The sequence below is a fragment of the Leptonychotes weddellii genome, chromosome 5 (assembly GCF_054177405.1).
Source record: "Leptonychotes weddellii isolate Sample4059 chromosome 5, ASM5417740v2, whole genome shotgun sequence".
NCBI classification, from domain to species: Eukaryota; Metazoa; Chordata; class Mammalia; order Carnivora; family Phocidae; genus Leptonychotes; species Leptonychotes weddellii.
In genome coordinates, this window is record NC_138373.1 from 45,968,067 (window position 1) to 45,983,423 (window position 15,357).

Here is a 15,357-nt window from a genome sequence, read left to right on the forward strand (position 1 = left end):
ACTGACTTATTTCACTTATCATAATACCCTCTAGTTCTATCCACATTGTTGCAAATGGCAAGATTTCATTCTTTTTGATGGCTGAGTAACATTCCATTGTATATATATACCACATCATCTTTATCCATTCATCCGTTGATGGACACCTGGGCTCTTTCCATAGTTTGGCTACTGTGGACATTGCTGCTATAAACATTGGGGTGCAGGTGCCCCTTTGAGTCACTATTTTTGTATCCTTTCGATTAATACCTAGTGCTGTTGCTGGGTCGTAGGGTAGCTCTATTTTTATTTTTATTTATTTATTTATTTTTAAAGATTTTATTTATTTATTTGAGAGAGGATGAGAGGAGAGAGAGAGCACATGAGAGGGGGGAGGGTCAGAGGGAGAAGCGGATGCGGGACTCGATCCCGGGACTCCAGGATCATGACCTGAGCCGAAGGCAGTCGCTTAACCAACTGAGCCACCCAGGCACCCGGGTAGCTCTATTTTTAACTTTTTGAGGAAACTGTTTCCCAGAGTGGCTGCACCAGCTTGCATTCCTACAAACAGTTTAAGAAGGTTCTCCTTTCTCCGCATCCTCTCCAACATTTGCTGTTTCCTGAGTGGTTAATTTTAGCCATTCTGTCCAGTGTGAGGTAGTATCTCACTGTGGTTTTGATTTGTGTTTCCCTGATGATGAGTAACGTTGAGCACTTCTTCATGTGTCTGTTGGCCATCTGTGTGTCTTGTTTGGAGAAATGTCTGTTCATGTCTTCTGCCCATTTCTTGACTGGATTTTTTGCTTTTGGGTATTGTGTTTGATGAGTTCTTTATAGATTTTGGATACTAGCCCTTTGTCTGATAGTCGCTTGCAAGTATCTATTCCCATTCCCTAGGCTGCCTTTTAGTTTTGTTGATTGTTTCCTTTGTTGTGTAGAAGCTTTTTATCTTGATAAGTCCAAATAATTATTATTATTTATTTTTGTTTGTTTCCCTTGCCTCTGGAGAGGTATCTAGTAGGAATTTGCTGCAGCTGAGGTCAGAGAGGTTGCTGCCTATGTTCTCCTGTAGGATTTTGATGGATTTCTGCCTCACATTTAGGTCTTTCATCTATTTTAAATTTATTTTTGTGTATGGTGTAACAAAGTGGTCCAGTTTCATTCTTCTGAGTGTTGCTGTCCAATTTTCCCAACACCATTTGTTGAAGAGACTATCTTTTTTCCATTGGATATTCTTTTTCTTTTCTTTTTTTTTTTTTTTAAAGATTTTATTTGTCAGAGAGAGAAAGCACAAGCAGGGGGAGTGGCAGAGGGAGAAGCAGGCTCTCCGATGAGCAAGGAGCCCGATGTGGGACTCGATCCCAGGACCCTGGGATCATGACCTGAGCCGAAGGTAAACGTTTAACCGACTGAGCCACCCAGGCGTCCCGTCCATTGGATATTCTTTCCTGCTTTGTCCAAGATTGTTTGACCATATAGTTGAGGGTCCATTTCTGGGTTCTCTATTCTGTTCTATTGATCTCTGTGTCTGTTTTTGTGTCAGTACCATACTGTCTTGATGATATAGCTTCATAGTACAGCTTGAAGTTCGGAATTGTGATGCCTCCAGCTTTGGTTCTTTTTCAACATTACTTTGGCTATTCGGGGTCTTTTCTGGTTCTATACAAATTTTAGAATTGTTTGTTCCAGCTCTGTGAAAAGTGCTGGTGGTATTTTGATAGGAATTGCACTGAATGTGTAAATTGCTATGGGTAGGATAGACATTTTTAAAAAATATTTTATTTATTTATTTCAGACACACAGAGAGGGAGAGAGAAAGAGCATGAACTGGGGTAGGGGAGGGGCAGAAGGAGAAGCAGACTCCCTGCTGAGCAGGGAGCCCAACCTGGGGCTTGATCCCAGGACCCTGGGATCATGACCTGAGCCAAAGGCAGGGGATTAACTGAGCCACCTAGGCACCCCAGGTAGTGTAGACATTTTAACAATATTTCTTCCTCTAATCCATGAGCATGGGATGTTTTTCCATTTCTTTGTGTCTTTCTCAATTTCTTTCAGAAGTGTTCTATGGTTTTCAGAGTACAGAGCTTTTACCTCTTTGGTTAGATTTATTCCTAGGTATCTTATGGTTTTTGGTGCAATTGTAAATGGGACTGATTCCTTGATTTCTCTTTCTGCTGCTTCATTATTAGTATATAGAAATGCAACAGACTTCTGTGCATTGATTTTATATACTGTGACTTTGCTGAATTCCCGTATCAGTTCTAGCAATTTTTTGGTGGAGTCTTCTGGGTTTTCTACATGGAGTATCATGTCATCTGTGAAGAGTGAGAGTTTGACTTCTTCTTTGCCAATTCAGATGCCTTTTATTTCATTTTGTTGTCTGATTGCTGAGGCTAGGGCTTCCAGTACTGTGTTGAACAACAGTGGTGAGAGTGGACATCCCTGTTGTGTTCCTGACCTTAGGGGAAAAGGTCTCAGATTTTCCCCATTGAGAATGATATTTGCTGTGGGTCTTCCAACATGGCCTTTATGATGTTGGTGTGTTCCCTCTATTCCTACTTTGTCGAGGGTTTTTATCAAGAAAGGATGCTGTATTTTGCCAAATGCTTTTTCTGCGTCTATTAAGAGGATTGTATGGTTCTTATCCTTTCTTTTATTAATGTAGTATATCAGTTGATTGATTTGCAGATATTGAACCACCCCTGCAGCCCAGAAATAAATCCCACCTGATCGTGGTGAATAATCCTTTTAATGTACAGTTGGATCCAATTAGCTAGTATCTTGTTGAGAATTTTTGCCTCCATGTTCATCAGGGATATTGGTCTGTAATGTCCTTTTGTCATTTTTGTACATACTTTCCTCTCTTTCCTGTGTCTAATTTTATTTATTTATTTAAATTTTATTGGCTTTTTAAATTTAAATTTTAATTCCAGTTAACATACAATGTTACATGAGTTTCAGGTGTACAATATGGTGATTGAGCACTTCCATACATCACTCGGTGCTCATCTGAGATGTGCACTCCTTAATCCCCATCACCTGTTTCACCTATCCCCCTCCCAACCTCTCCTTGTGTCTAATTATATTTAAACAGAAATATCCTTTTAGTTTTAATTGGCCTCACTGCTTTCTCTCTTTTAAAAAAAAATCTTTCCGGAATAACTTGGATATAGGGAGCATTCGGTCTCACTGTGAGCAGAAATAATTTTTTAGAAAAAGTTTTAAAGTGCAAATAGTGGAAGCATCAATATCCTTCCCTTATTTGTGGGGAATACATTCTAAGACTCCCATTGGATGCCTGAGGTCGCAGATAGTACTAAACCCTGCATTCACCATGTCTTTTCCTATACCTACATACCTATAATAAAGTTTAATTCTTAATTGGGCACAGTAAGAGCTTAACAAGAACTAATAATAAAATATAACAATCATGACAATATATTGTAATAGAGGTTATGTGAATATGGTCTTTTTTAAAAATACCTTGTTGTGCTGTACTTACCCTTCTTCTTGTGATGGAGCGAGATGATAAAATGCCTATGCAATGAGATGAAGTAGGTGAATGATGTAGGCATTGTGACATAGCGTGAGGCTACTAGTGACCTTCTGACCATATGTCAGGAGGAAGATCATCTGTTTCTGGACCTAGGTTGACTGTGGGTAACACAAACTGTTGAAAGCAAAACCAGAGAAAACCAGGTCTAATGTACTATATTGACAGTAGCAAGTTGGGAATTCTAAGTATTTTGATGAAAACCAGGGTGATATTCATTGGCTTTTACTGAGTTTTTTTTGTTAAATGATTTACCTGTGGGTAGACTCCTGTTTCAAACATTATGACAGTATAGCTTATTGCTGTAACATTTAAAAGGGTATGTATTTTCTCTCTCTCCTGCTCTCTCTCAAATAAATAAATAAAATATTTTTTTAAACGGTACATTTTATCTTGGTTCACCTGAACTAAGTGTTAAGCACACAGTATGTTTTTTATTTTATTTTTAATTTATTTTTATTTTTATTTTTTTGAGAGTGGGGGAGAGAGAGAGCGAGAGAGTGAGGATGCACACACGAGCAGGAGGGGGAAGAGCAGAGGGAAAGGGAGAGAGAGAATCCTAAGCAGGCTCCACACTCAGCGCAGAGACAGACATGGGGCTCGATCTCACCACCCTGAGATCATGACCTGAGCCGAAATCAAGAGTCGGACGCTTAACCGACTGAGCCACCCAAGCGCCCCACAATATGTTTTTTAAAATCACAAAAATACGCAGAGTTCAAGATAATAAATATCACTAAGCATATATTTATCCCATTGGCGAGAATTTTTTCCAGTTTTATATGAGAATCTTAATTAGGATTAACATTCAAAAAACCTTTGCACTTATTTGGATGCTAGGCAAATGAGGTGAAATAAGTCATTCAGGATTTGGCTCTTCAAGACTTCCTTGTGCTTCTCACCAAGGTTTGAGAATGTATATTTGGAATCAAGGGGTGTTGAAAGCGGTGAGTGAGTTGCGTCTACCGGCGGTCAGCACCTGCCTGAGCCCAGAGTGGGTGCCTCCTTAAATCCTGCCCTCCGTGCTTCTCCACTGCCTCTCCCTGCTGCCGACTCTGGGAGCCCGTACTGGGGCAAGGCACTGCCCGTTCTCTCACCCATGGCAGGATTCACGGGTTTCATCTCCTCATTCTCACTTGCTCCACCGACTGTTCCTCGAGCCCACCATGCACATTTTGAGATGGGGGTCCAGCAGCATCACAGGACATTCAGGAAAAATTAATGCAATCCCTTTAACACAGTCTTTCTGATGGGGCTCTTTTGACAGAGATATTTTGAAACTGCAGTGTGAAAGGGGCTAAGTCATAATGCAAATTACTATCATTTATTTCTAAGAAATATGTACATTTGGGATTCTTGACCCAACTTTCATTGTACCCCTAAGGGTGTCACCTGCTCCCTCAATCGTTACTATAAAGGAGTATAATCATATTAAATGTAATATATATATATGTATAACTAAGTACTGAGTGAACAATTGGAAATTTTATTGAGAATTTTTTTGCTGTTTCTAATGAGAATAAGAGTTCACATTCTGGCCCCAATAGTCCACTCCTCTCCCCATGTCTAATATATATAAAATACCAAATAAGTGAGGCCTTGCTTTGGAACCTTAAAAATATCAACAGCTGGGGCACCTGGGTGGCTCTGACAGGTAAGTGTACGACTCTAGATTTTGGCTCAGGTCATGATCTCAGGATCGTCAGATGAAGCCCCGCATCAGGCTCCGCACTGAGCATGGAGCTTAAGATTCTCCCCTCCTGTCCCCCCCAAAAAATAACAACAGCTATCCTATAGGTTTTCAAGTGAAAAACTACTCTTATTAAGTAGCTGACTATCTTCATTAAACATGTAAGTCCTTTTATTAACTGTGAGTACCACCATTATTGAAGTCTGATTTCTTACTGAAAATTAGATTATTGGTACAAGTGATCTAGCAGAACAGAAGTCCACCCTCTCCATGCATATTCAGAGATGGCTTGCCATGTGACAAACATGACTCAGGAGTTTGCCTGACAAGTGGTACCTAAATTCTACCGAAATTTTCCACCCAGCTCTGAACTCCAATTCCCTTTTTTCTTTTTTTCTTCTTAGTAAGCTCTATGCACCCATGTGGGGCTTGAACTCATGGCCCTAAGATCAAGAGTCACTTGCTGCACTGACTGAGCCAACCAGGCGCCCCTCCAGCTCCCTTTGATTCCTGCCCTAGGAAGTGGGAGCTGACCAAGGGTTCAGGATGGAGAAAGATGGCTTCTATCATTCATTATTTAGCAATAAGAATAAATAAAAAATAAGAATAAAATAAATATATATGATATAAAATAAATATATATCTATATATAATAGATTATTATATATACAATAGATAATATATAAAGTACATATTTTTATTTCATTCTTTTAGTTAATAATTTTTTAAAAAAGATTTTATTTATTCATTTGACAGACAGAGACACAGCGAGAGAGGGGACACAAGCAGGGGGAGTGGGAGAGGCAGAAGCAGGCTTCCTGCAGAGCAGGGAGCCTGATGGGGGGCTCGATCCCAGGACCCTGGGATCATGACCTGAGCTGAAGGCAGACGCTAAACGACTGAGCCACCCAGGTGCCCCTAATATTAATTTTTTAAATTATATCACAGTATCCCACATCAGCATGGCTACCTATCAGTAGACCAGTCAAAATGTATTCCCATTTGGGACTAGACTATAGGGAAATGTATTAGAGTTGTCTATGCTAAGTTCTTTGAGACAAGTACTTACTTAAATTGAGCTCATGAATAAAATTTCTTTTCATCACAGAAATATTCATGTATTGTTCTTGCTTGTTCTGACTTGTTAGGTTTCACTTATAAATTATAGTCAAAATCCTAAAGACAGAAATCCTTGTCCTAGTTTAGCTGTTTTTGTTCACAAATGTCATTTCTGACTCCAACAGATGAAAGCATATTTTTATTGAGACTAAAGTGGGATCAAACTGAAATTTTGATTCTTAAAATTTTGTTGCAGCGTCAGACGAAAGGCAATCTTTTTTTTTTTTTTTTTTTTTTTTTTTAAAGATTTTATTTATTTATTTGACAGAGAGAGACACAGTGAGAGAGGGAACACAAGCAGGGGGAGCGGGAGAGGGAGAAGCAGGCTCCCTGCAGAGCAGGGAGCCCGATGCGGGACTCGATCCCGGGACTCCAGGATCATGACCTGAGCTGAAGGCAGTCGCTTAACCAACTGAGCCACCCAGGCGCCCGACGAAAGGCAATCTTACGTAATCTTGAAAAAATAATTTTATTCCGAAATACACACAATTGGCATTTTTTTGAAAGATATTGTGTTTATCAGTACATATGTTTACTTACGGTCCTAGGAGGAAAGTTTGATGTTATTTCTTGGTAAAGACCCCTTAAAAGTCAAGCCATCTTCAGCTCCTTTCTTTGGTTGATAGATTTGTGGCTTTTTCCCCCTCCTTAGGCAGCTGTGTCAACTCTTCAAGAAATGGCACCAGGAACAACATTCAAGCCGGTCATTGGCGATTCATCTGTGGATCCCAAAAAGTAACTTGATGTGTATCTGTTTTCATACTCTGCAGTAGAATTTTAATTAGTGGGAAACCTACTTCATGTTAAGGAACCCAAAGTGACCCACATCTCCTCTATCCTGATAGAAGTCCTTTGCATCCACGGGGCAGAAGTTAGAGTATGCGTGGAAGATTGAGCTTTGGAGGCATGTGTTGCTGAAGAAGGCTTGTCAGGGCAAAGCATGTTTCTGAACCCAACTGCAGAGCCCCTCCCTGCTTCTGTAATGAAGCATTTTCATCTACACAGTCTCCTCTTTCTTTTGATACAATTCTTTCAGATATTTCTCCTTCACTCCATTCTACCCAACAGGGTCAAGAGTCTAGTGTTCTGCTGTGGCAAACATTTCTACGCCCTGCTGAAGCAAAGAGAATCCTTGGAGGCCAAAAAGCATGACTTTGCCATCATCCGGTTAGAGGAACTCTGTCCTTTCCCACTGGATTTGTTACAGCAAGAGATGAGCAAATACAAACATGTTAAAGGTACAGCGTTGTTCTTGGTGGGGTTCTTTGGGTTTTAGATACCTGAAACCTGTTCCAATGTCTCATATCAAAAGAGGTTCCAGGGGCAGTGAGGGTCCTTAGGAGACTGAATCTTTTGGAATCTGGAAATATGAAAAAAAAAAATCATGCTAGAGCCAATGTTTCCTTGTCTTTTCTGGTGTCCCTTTCTGTGCCCCACCCCCCTTCTCTCACTTTAAGACCTGTCATTTCTTGAGAGGTTGGAGGTAACCAGTGCTATACTATTGTCTAGGATAGATCGATGTAACTGTAAAAGGCAAGCCTTTTCAACATGTGGGTACAGACTGCCCTGGGTACAGACATTAACTCAAGATCACAGACCTAAATGTAAAACATAAAACTCTAAAATGTCTGGGAGAAAAAGGAGAAAATCTTCATGACCTTTGGTTAGGCAAAAGATTTGAGCCAAAGAATGGTATGACAAAAAACTATATGACAAGATGCTCAACATCTTATCCCGTAGTGATAAGGGAAATGCAATTGAAACCAAAATGAGATATGGCTGCACACCTATTAGAATGGCTAAAATGAAAACAAAACAATAAGTTGGCGATATCAAGAGCTGATGAGGAAGCAGAGCAGTTGGAAGCCTCCTTCACTGCAGGAGGAAATGGAAAGTGGTACAGCCACTCTGGAAAACAGTCTGTCAGTTCCAACAGAGAGTTGCCAGTCTACTCGAGGTATTTACCCAAGGGAAATGACATGTTCACAGAAAAATGTCTACAGCAGCTTCATTCATAACTGCCCCAAACTGGAAGCCACCAGGATGTCCTTCAACCTGTGGATGAATAAACAAGGATGTAGGGTACATCCTTACAATAGCATACTATTCAACAATAAAAGAGAGTGAACTATGGCTTTGGGACCCCCTTTGGGATTTTGCTAGTTCAAGGGAGCCAGAACCAAAGGCTCCATATCATATAATTCCATTTATCTGACATTCTGGAAAAGGCAAAACTATAGGGAGAGAGAAAACCTCAGTGGTTGCCAGAGGTTGGGGCTGGAGGAAAGTTGCCTTGAAAGGGCCAGGATGAGGGAATTTTGGGGGTCGATACAATTGTTCTGTATCATGAATGAGGTGCTGGATACATGACTATCATTTGTCAAAAAAAAAAAAAAAGCAACACCATGCCATATTGGAAAGTCATATATTTACTTGAAGAGACCTATACATACATATACACTATGTACCTATGTGTGTACATATGGCTATAATGTGTCTGTGTATGTACATATATACTGTATATATATAGTGTGTGTGTATTGTAGGTTTACCTGGAGTACTGAAATGAAATTTCTTCTGCTATAGATTTTATTTGGAGTCAGGAGGAGCCTCAGAACATGGGTCCATGGTGCTTTGTTTCTCCAAGGTTTGAAAAGCAACTGGCCTGCAAGGTAATAGCTTTCTCTCTTATAGTGTTTTGTGTATGTGTGTTATTTCTCCTGGCATGCCAATAAATGGCTTTCTCCCCTAGTAGCAGTCCAATTCTTTTAAAGATAAACTAAACTATAAAATCTAACTTACGCTATTTTTTCGGAATAAAATGCTGAATGTTTATCAAGATATATATGTGCATGTGCTAGTATCATGTAAGAAAAAGTGATTATACTTAAAGTAAAAGCCCTTACCTGTCAGCTCTCTTTCCCACTAGTCTTGTCCTAAAGGTCACAATCCAAGCCCTGGGGAGCAGGGTGACGAGCAGGCTTGTTTTACAATATGGGAGAAGAGGTGCCCACTAACGCTTCTTTGAGGCTCATGCACAAAGCTCATGCACATAGTCCATCAAAGGCCACATTCCTCCTGATTATACTGTCAGGAGGGAAGAACAATGAGAAGAGCAAATGGGCTTCTGTTTATCTTCCTATTTTGCTTTGATTAGAACGCAGTTCACACATTTGTTACTAGTTTGCTGGATCAAATCATTTTCATTTGTTCTACTTTAGGAAACTCTACTGCTGAAATCAACTAATAGTTACTGAAGAATAGGACAGATTCAAGCATTGATCTCCCTTTATGGTGCCTGGAATTTAGTTTTTAGTTGTGACAAATATCTCCTTCCAGTCTATTCTAGGTAACCCGTTATTTTTCCAGAAAGGTGATTTGTGGTTAAACAAGCTAAGAGAAATGCATGCACTGCCTCGGGAGAATAAAGCAGGGCTCTGATCAGGTCAAAAGGTCATTTTATTTCTTTTCTGCTCTAATCATAGCTCCGTCTTGTGAGCCGACCCCCTCTGTCAGCCCCTGCTGTAGGAATTGGCACCCTTCATCTGCAGCAGCATGAAGATGTCCTCACCAAGACCTTTGCTTGATGGTGTCCTTTGAACCAGCATTACTTCCTTTTAAGAAAACAACCATGAGGGGCGCCTGGGTGGCTCAGTCGGTTAAGCAGCTGCCTTCAGCTCAGGTCATGATCCCAGGGTCCTGGGATCGAGCCCCGCATCGGGCTCCCTGCTCGGCAGAGAGCCTGGTTCTCCCTCCCCCTCTGTCTGCCGCTCTGCCTACTTGTGCTCTCTGTCTATCTCTGTTAAATAAATAAATGAAAATCTTTAAAAAAAGAAAAAAAGAAAACAACCATGAAAAGAAAAGCCGGCTCCTCTACTGTCTTCTTCCGTTAGGTGACATGAAAAGTCTGTGTTCCTCGTTGGGATTGATGAGGACAGTTTAATCGGAATACGCAGAATAGCCAAGGGAATTATCCATCAATCCATGAATCTGACGAGTCACCTTTATCCTTAAACGTACAACAGTGTTAAGTTTTGCTTAGATCTGAGTGAGTTGGAGAGCTAGTGCCTTATCCAGACTTCGTCGGAGTACATTTTCTCATTAACTATATGTGCCCAGGAAAGATTCTTTAGTTTGAATTTACAGAACTTACAGAACTTACATACAGATCACCTCGACATTACTTCTCAATTTGCCTGATGCATGTCATTTTCATTAATTTTGCAGTTCTTTATTCAAAGTCCTGTGACTACCAATATTTTCATTTTATGTGATCTCAGGTGCTGCTTCCCAGCCGCCGTGGAAAATGTTTCAGCAAACGCTGCAGCAGAGCCATACTAGTCCTGATGCATGTTCTTCAAGAGAGTTGTTTTCACCCATTGTCCTTAAATATCCACCCCATTACAGACGACTCTGGATGTACAATCTTTTGGCATAGTATTATTAAGGAGCTTTAGCTACAGTGAAATTGATTTGTGGTCTGCTTTGTCATAGTATCTTTTTTCCCCCTAAATTGTTATTGCAATGATATCTTAATATTTTTAATTGACTTTCGGTATCTGACATGGGGATTTCAGCTCCTGGTTAGTCCGTCTTGCGGCTAAAAGGTATGATGAAGTGATGTTGTTCATTCGTGGTGTTTACTGGAAACTTTCCAGCACCAGGTTCTTGGGGGTTTATGGAGATCACCAACCCACTGCATTACTTCTGAAACTTCATGGAAGCATAACTAAACAGCAGCAATCTGTGTATGTAGCTTTCCATGACTTGGTGCTGCAGAGGCTCGGCCATCTACCATTCTGGTGCCACGACAGTTTTTCTCAGAAGTAATGGAGAAGTGGCGGAGCACTGGAATGGCCTCTCCATTTTTCCTGGCAACTGGTGACATCTTTCAAAATCAACATGTAGGTTGTTCGGGCCACAGGAGGAGATTCGTGATTCACATCTTAAATGTATGCATTAGTGTATTGATTTAATATTTCTGTAATATTCACAGCCCTTTTATTCCTATGCACCTTAATGCTTCCTTCCTGTGTCAAGCCTTATAAATCAAGTAACTTGGGGCCATGCAAGTAAGTCGATACAATTACAAAGGTCTATTTAATGAAAACGGTTATCAGTGTTGTATACTGAACTAGAAAAACAGGAAAGCCCTGTCATTTTTTTCAGATCTCTTGGCTTCTTGAGTTAAAAATTTCAAAGTCTAAGCACAAAATGAGATGGAAAACTAGGGTTTTTTTTTTTTTTTTAAAGTTTAGATTTCTCTGAATATCTCTGGTATCTTATATATTCTCCACCATGAGCCATGAAATGTGTCTTCTAAAAAAAAAATTTGTCTTCTGTATTTTAACCTTCTTACTCTCAATCACTATTGCAACATGGGTCAGCATTTTGAATTACTTTGTAGGAAGGGACCAAATCAAATACTCCCGTAATAAAGTAGGGGATAAAAATATCATAGCAAAGTAAAATAAAAATACTTACTGTATTCCTCTGAGAAATTTGATAATGTGATATTTGTATCCTGTTTATATCTATCTATGCTAATTTCATATTCAATGAAGAATAGAGCTCAAATTGGGTATTCGTTGAAGAGAAGTATTAACAACCATGGAAAACAATGTTGATTTTGTCTAAAGTGACGTATTCTTAGTAAAATAAAATTTTCTTCCTTAAGAACCAGTTTTCTGTATGCATGCTATTTAGAAAATATTCTAAAGCATAACTTCTTTTAGCCTGACTGTATTACCTCTGAAGTTTTATTTTTTAAAAATTCCTTGACTGACAATAGAAATAGTATCTATTTTACAAAATTGAGGAAATGCAGTTTAAAGAAATTAGAGGTTCCACAGGAAGGAAGTCACAGATAAGAATCAAGACTTTTGGATCTTGAGGTTCCAGAAGCTTCACCTCCATTTCCCTTGGATGTACTTGGATATTTGCTTTTCATCTTCAGCTTCTCCTAAGTTTCAGGCTAAAGCCATCGTATTTGGGGGAAATCTGGACAAAATGTTTTTAAATCCTCAATATTTACAACCTACTTTTATACAAACAAACAACTAAATTATTCAATGGGAGTAGTAACTCATTGTCATGTTTGTATTTAAATCTGACTACGCAGTCTAAAGCAGACTGTTATTTCCCCATTGCCGTTTGCAAAATCAGTTAATCTTAGAAAACTTTGTTTTTTTCTTTTTGTTAAAGATTTTGTTTATTGATTTGACAGAGAGAGAGAGAGAGAGCAAGTGCACAAGTAGGCAGAGGAGCGGGCAGAGGGAGAAGCCAACACCCTGCTGAGCAGGGAGCCCCATGTGGGACTTGATTCCAGGACGCTGGGATCATGACCTGAGCCGAAGGCAGATGCTTCACTGACTGAGCCACCCAGGCTCCCCGATCTTAGAAAACTTTTAATAAAAGTATGTTACTTTAGTGTTGCTTCCCTGTTCTTCTCTGATTCATATGCAGAATCAACTGTAATTGAATAAAAGTGAGAAATGACCCTATAAGAGTAGGATGGTATCTCCCCAGTAGTTTATTGGACACTTACTGCATATATGGCATTGTTCTGGACGTTAGAAATACATGGGAGTAAAACAGAAAATGCCCTTTGTCCTCAAAGGACTAACAATCTATTTGAGATGACAAAGCATTTTACACATAGAGAGAAATGTTCTTGTTGGATGTGCTAAAACACTGTGGGAGGTCGAGGTAGAGTGATAGTCCTGATGTAGATTAATTGGCATCTTGTAGTCACACAAGGACAAGTCCTGGGTAGCATGTAGTAGTAGGAAGACTGAAGAATGTTGGAAGGATAATTCACAGCCGTTACCTAACGTGTCAGAGCTTATTCTCAGGCTCTTTTACCTGAAACATGGAGCTGTCCCAGAAATAGGAAGTAAAGAGAAATGGAGGCAACTCTTCTTCTGTCAATTAGGCTTTCAACTTATTGCATCTTTATTGAAAGGATATTATATTCATGAAACTAGCTCACAGCCTAGGGCCAAAACTGTGTGTAAGCCAACAATTTGCAAGTCACCATAGATGACAAAATTGAGATTCAAAAATTAAGTTTTTGCCATCTAGAAGTTTATGGATAGGGGAGCTTAAACAAGTATAAAAATGACTAATACAAAGTAGAGTGAGGTAAGAATGAAGTCATAGGATGGGAGGTTATTAACTATGGCAAATTGTGTTTTCCCAAAGAGCAGTATTTTGCTCCAGAACCTTGCCACAACTTCACCTAGAGGTAGAGTCTGTTTTCCTTCTCTCTTGAGATTGAGCAGGATTTTGTGGCTGCCTCTATCAATATAATGCACTAAAAGTGATGCTGGGTCACTAACAAGGACATCCCTTGGCACCCAGCAGCCATGTTTTGAGGAAGCCCAGGCAACATGAAGAAGCCCCATGGAGATGTTGAAGCTGACAGCCACCTGCAAATGCTGGGCTTGTGAGTGGGAGAGCCTTCTGCTCATTCAAGTCCCCAGTCTTGGAGCTGTCCCAGATGACCCCAAGTGGAACAGAGATCTGTGCCTGCCCAGCCTACGCTTGCCTTGTGTGTGTGTGTGTGTGTGTAAAGATAATGCCCCACACCAGGTAAAGTGGTCAGGACAGATTTTAATCAGCAGTATACTATTGCAGTAGAAAATAGAGTCCCACATGAACTGAACTCAACTTTGATTTATACGGAGGGGACTGGAGTTTTAAAGGGAGAATGACAGAACAGGGTGGGTCGGGCTCAGAGTCAGGAAGTGAAAAATGACAAAAAGCTGGAAGGAGGAGGGATTGGTCCATGTAACACCCATCTGGGTTTGTTAATTGGAGCTTGTGGAAGTTAGGCCCCTACCCTCCCACAGAGGCTGGAAGACAGAAACCCTATCTTCAGGGTTCCAATGGTAAATTCTGTTGGCAGCTTTGAGTTTTCGCAGGCAGATTCTTTAAGGCAGGGCTAGGGTCACCTTAGGGATGGATCTGTTAGAATCTATGTTTAAGTCTTTTTTTTTTTTTTAAAGATTTTATTTATTTATTTGAGAGAGAGAGCACATGAGAGTGGGGGAGGGTCAGAGGGAGAAGCAGACTCCTCGCTGCAGGGAGCCCGATGCGGGACTCGATCCAGGGACTCCAGGATCATGACCTGAGCCGAAGGCAGTCGCCCAACCAACTGAGCCACCCAGGCGCCCCTATGTTTAAGTCTTTATAGGCCAGGGTAAGGCTTAGTGAAGAAAGGGCTCACAGGAGCCTGGCTGGAGTTTGGTCAAGGAGAAAATCAACCTCTCTCTCTCCCTCCCTCCCTCCCTTTCTCTCTCTCTCTCTCACACACACACGAGTCATTGGTTTCCTTTTTGGACACAGATGGAAGCATTAGAACAGATCATTGGATTTGGTGATTATGGGTCATTAGTGACCTTTGAAATAGCTTGTTTCATTAGAAGTTAGAGCAGAAGTTACATTGCAGGGGTTTAAAATTGAGTTAGGAGAATACATTTGAGGGCCTTCTGTGTGTCAATCTCGTCCTTTAATTTCCACACCTGTAGGATGTGGCTATTACCCTTATCTTACTGATGTAGCTCAGAAAGGTTAATTGCCCAAAGCCATTAAGAAGGAGAGGAGGGATTAAAATGTAGGCTGATTTCTAAGACTGCTTTCCCTTATGCCACGCTGTTCAAGAAGGAATACGGGGGACAAAATGCTGATCTCCGTTTATCGGAGAAGCTGAAGAAGGAGCACACGTAAGAGATAGTGCGGAGTTCATAAGCTATTAATTATAGACAGAGTGTCACACATTTTTGACAACTTCCATGAAGTTCCGATAAGGGGGGAGCAAAATAAAAGGGCTGTTAGGGTCACACTCAGGGACGCAACCCTGGCCCGCGACCCTCGGGCAGCCGCTTTGGCCGGGTCCTGGCCGGGGAGGCCTGGGCCGGACCAGGAGGCCGAGGAAACGGGCATTGCTTGACAGTGAGCTCGGAGAAGAGCTCAGGCAGGAAAGCGCCCGGCCGCGGCGATCCTGCGGAGGCTT

The 15,357-nt window shown here is 40.7% G+C and overlaps 1 protein-coding gene across 5 annotated transcripts in view; it reads left to right on the forward strand.

Annotated features, from left to right (window-relative positions):
- The window catches only part of DHTKD1 (dehydrogenase E1 and transketolase domain containing 1), a 50,084-nt gene extending 39,897 nt beyond the window's left edge, over positions 1–10,187 (forward strand). For 4 of the 5 annotated variants that reach the window (XM_081820581.1, XM_081820582.1, XM_081820584.1 and 1 more), the window contains 4 exons: positions 6,994–7,076; positions 7,410–7,579; positions 8,928–9,013; positions 9,827–10,187. In XM_081820581.1, coding sequence (XP_081676707.1) covers positions 6,994–7,076; positions 7,410–7,579; positions 8,928–9,013; positions 9,827–9,928 — 441 coding nt within the window. In that variant the 3' untranslated portion in view covers positions 9,929–10,187. Of the gene's footprint in view, positions 1–6,993; positions 7,077–7,409; positions 7,580–8,927; positions 9,014–9,562; positions 9,691–9,826 lie in introns of all 5 variants that reach the window. The other variant, XR_014145467.1, reaches the window with a different exon arrangement.
- Positions 10,188–15,357: the final 5,170 nt, after the last annotated feature.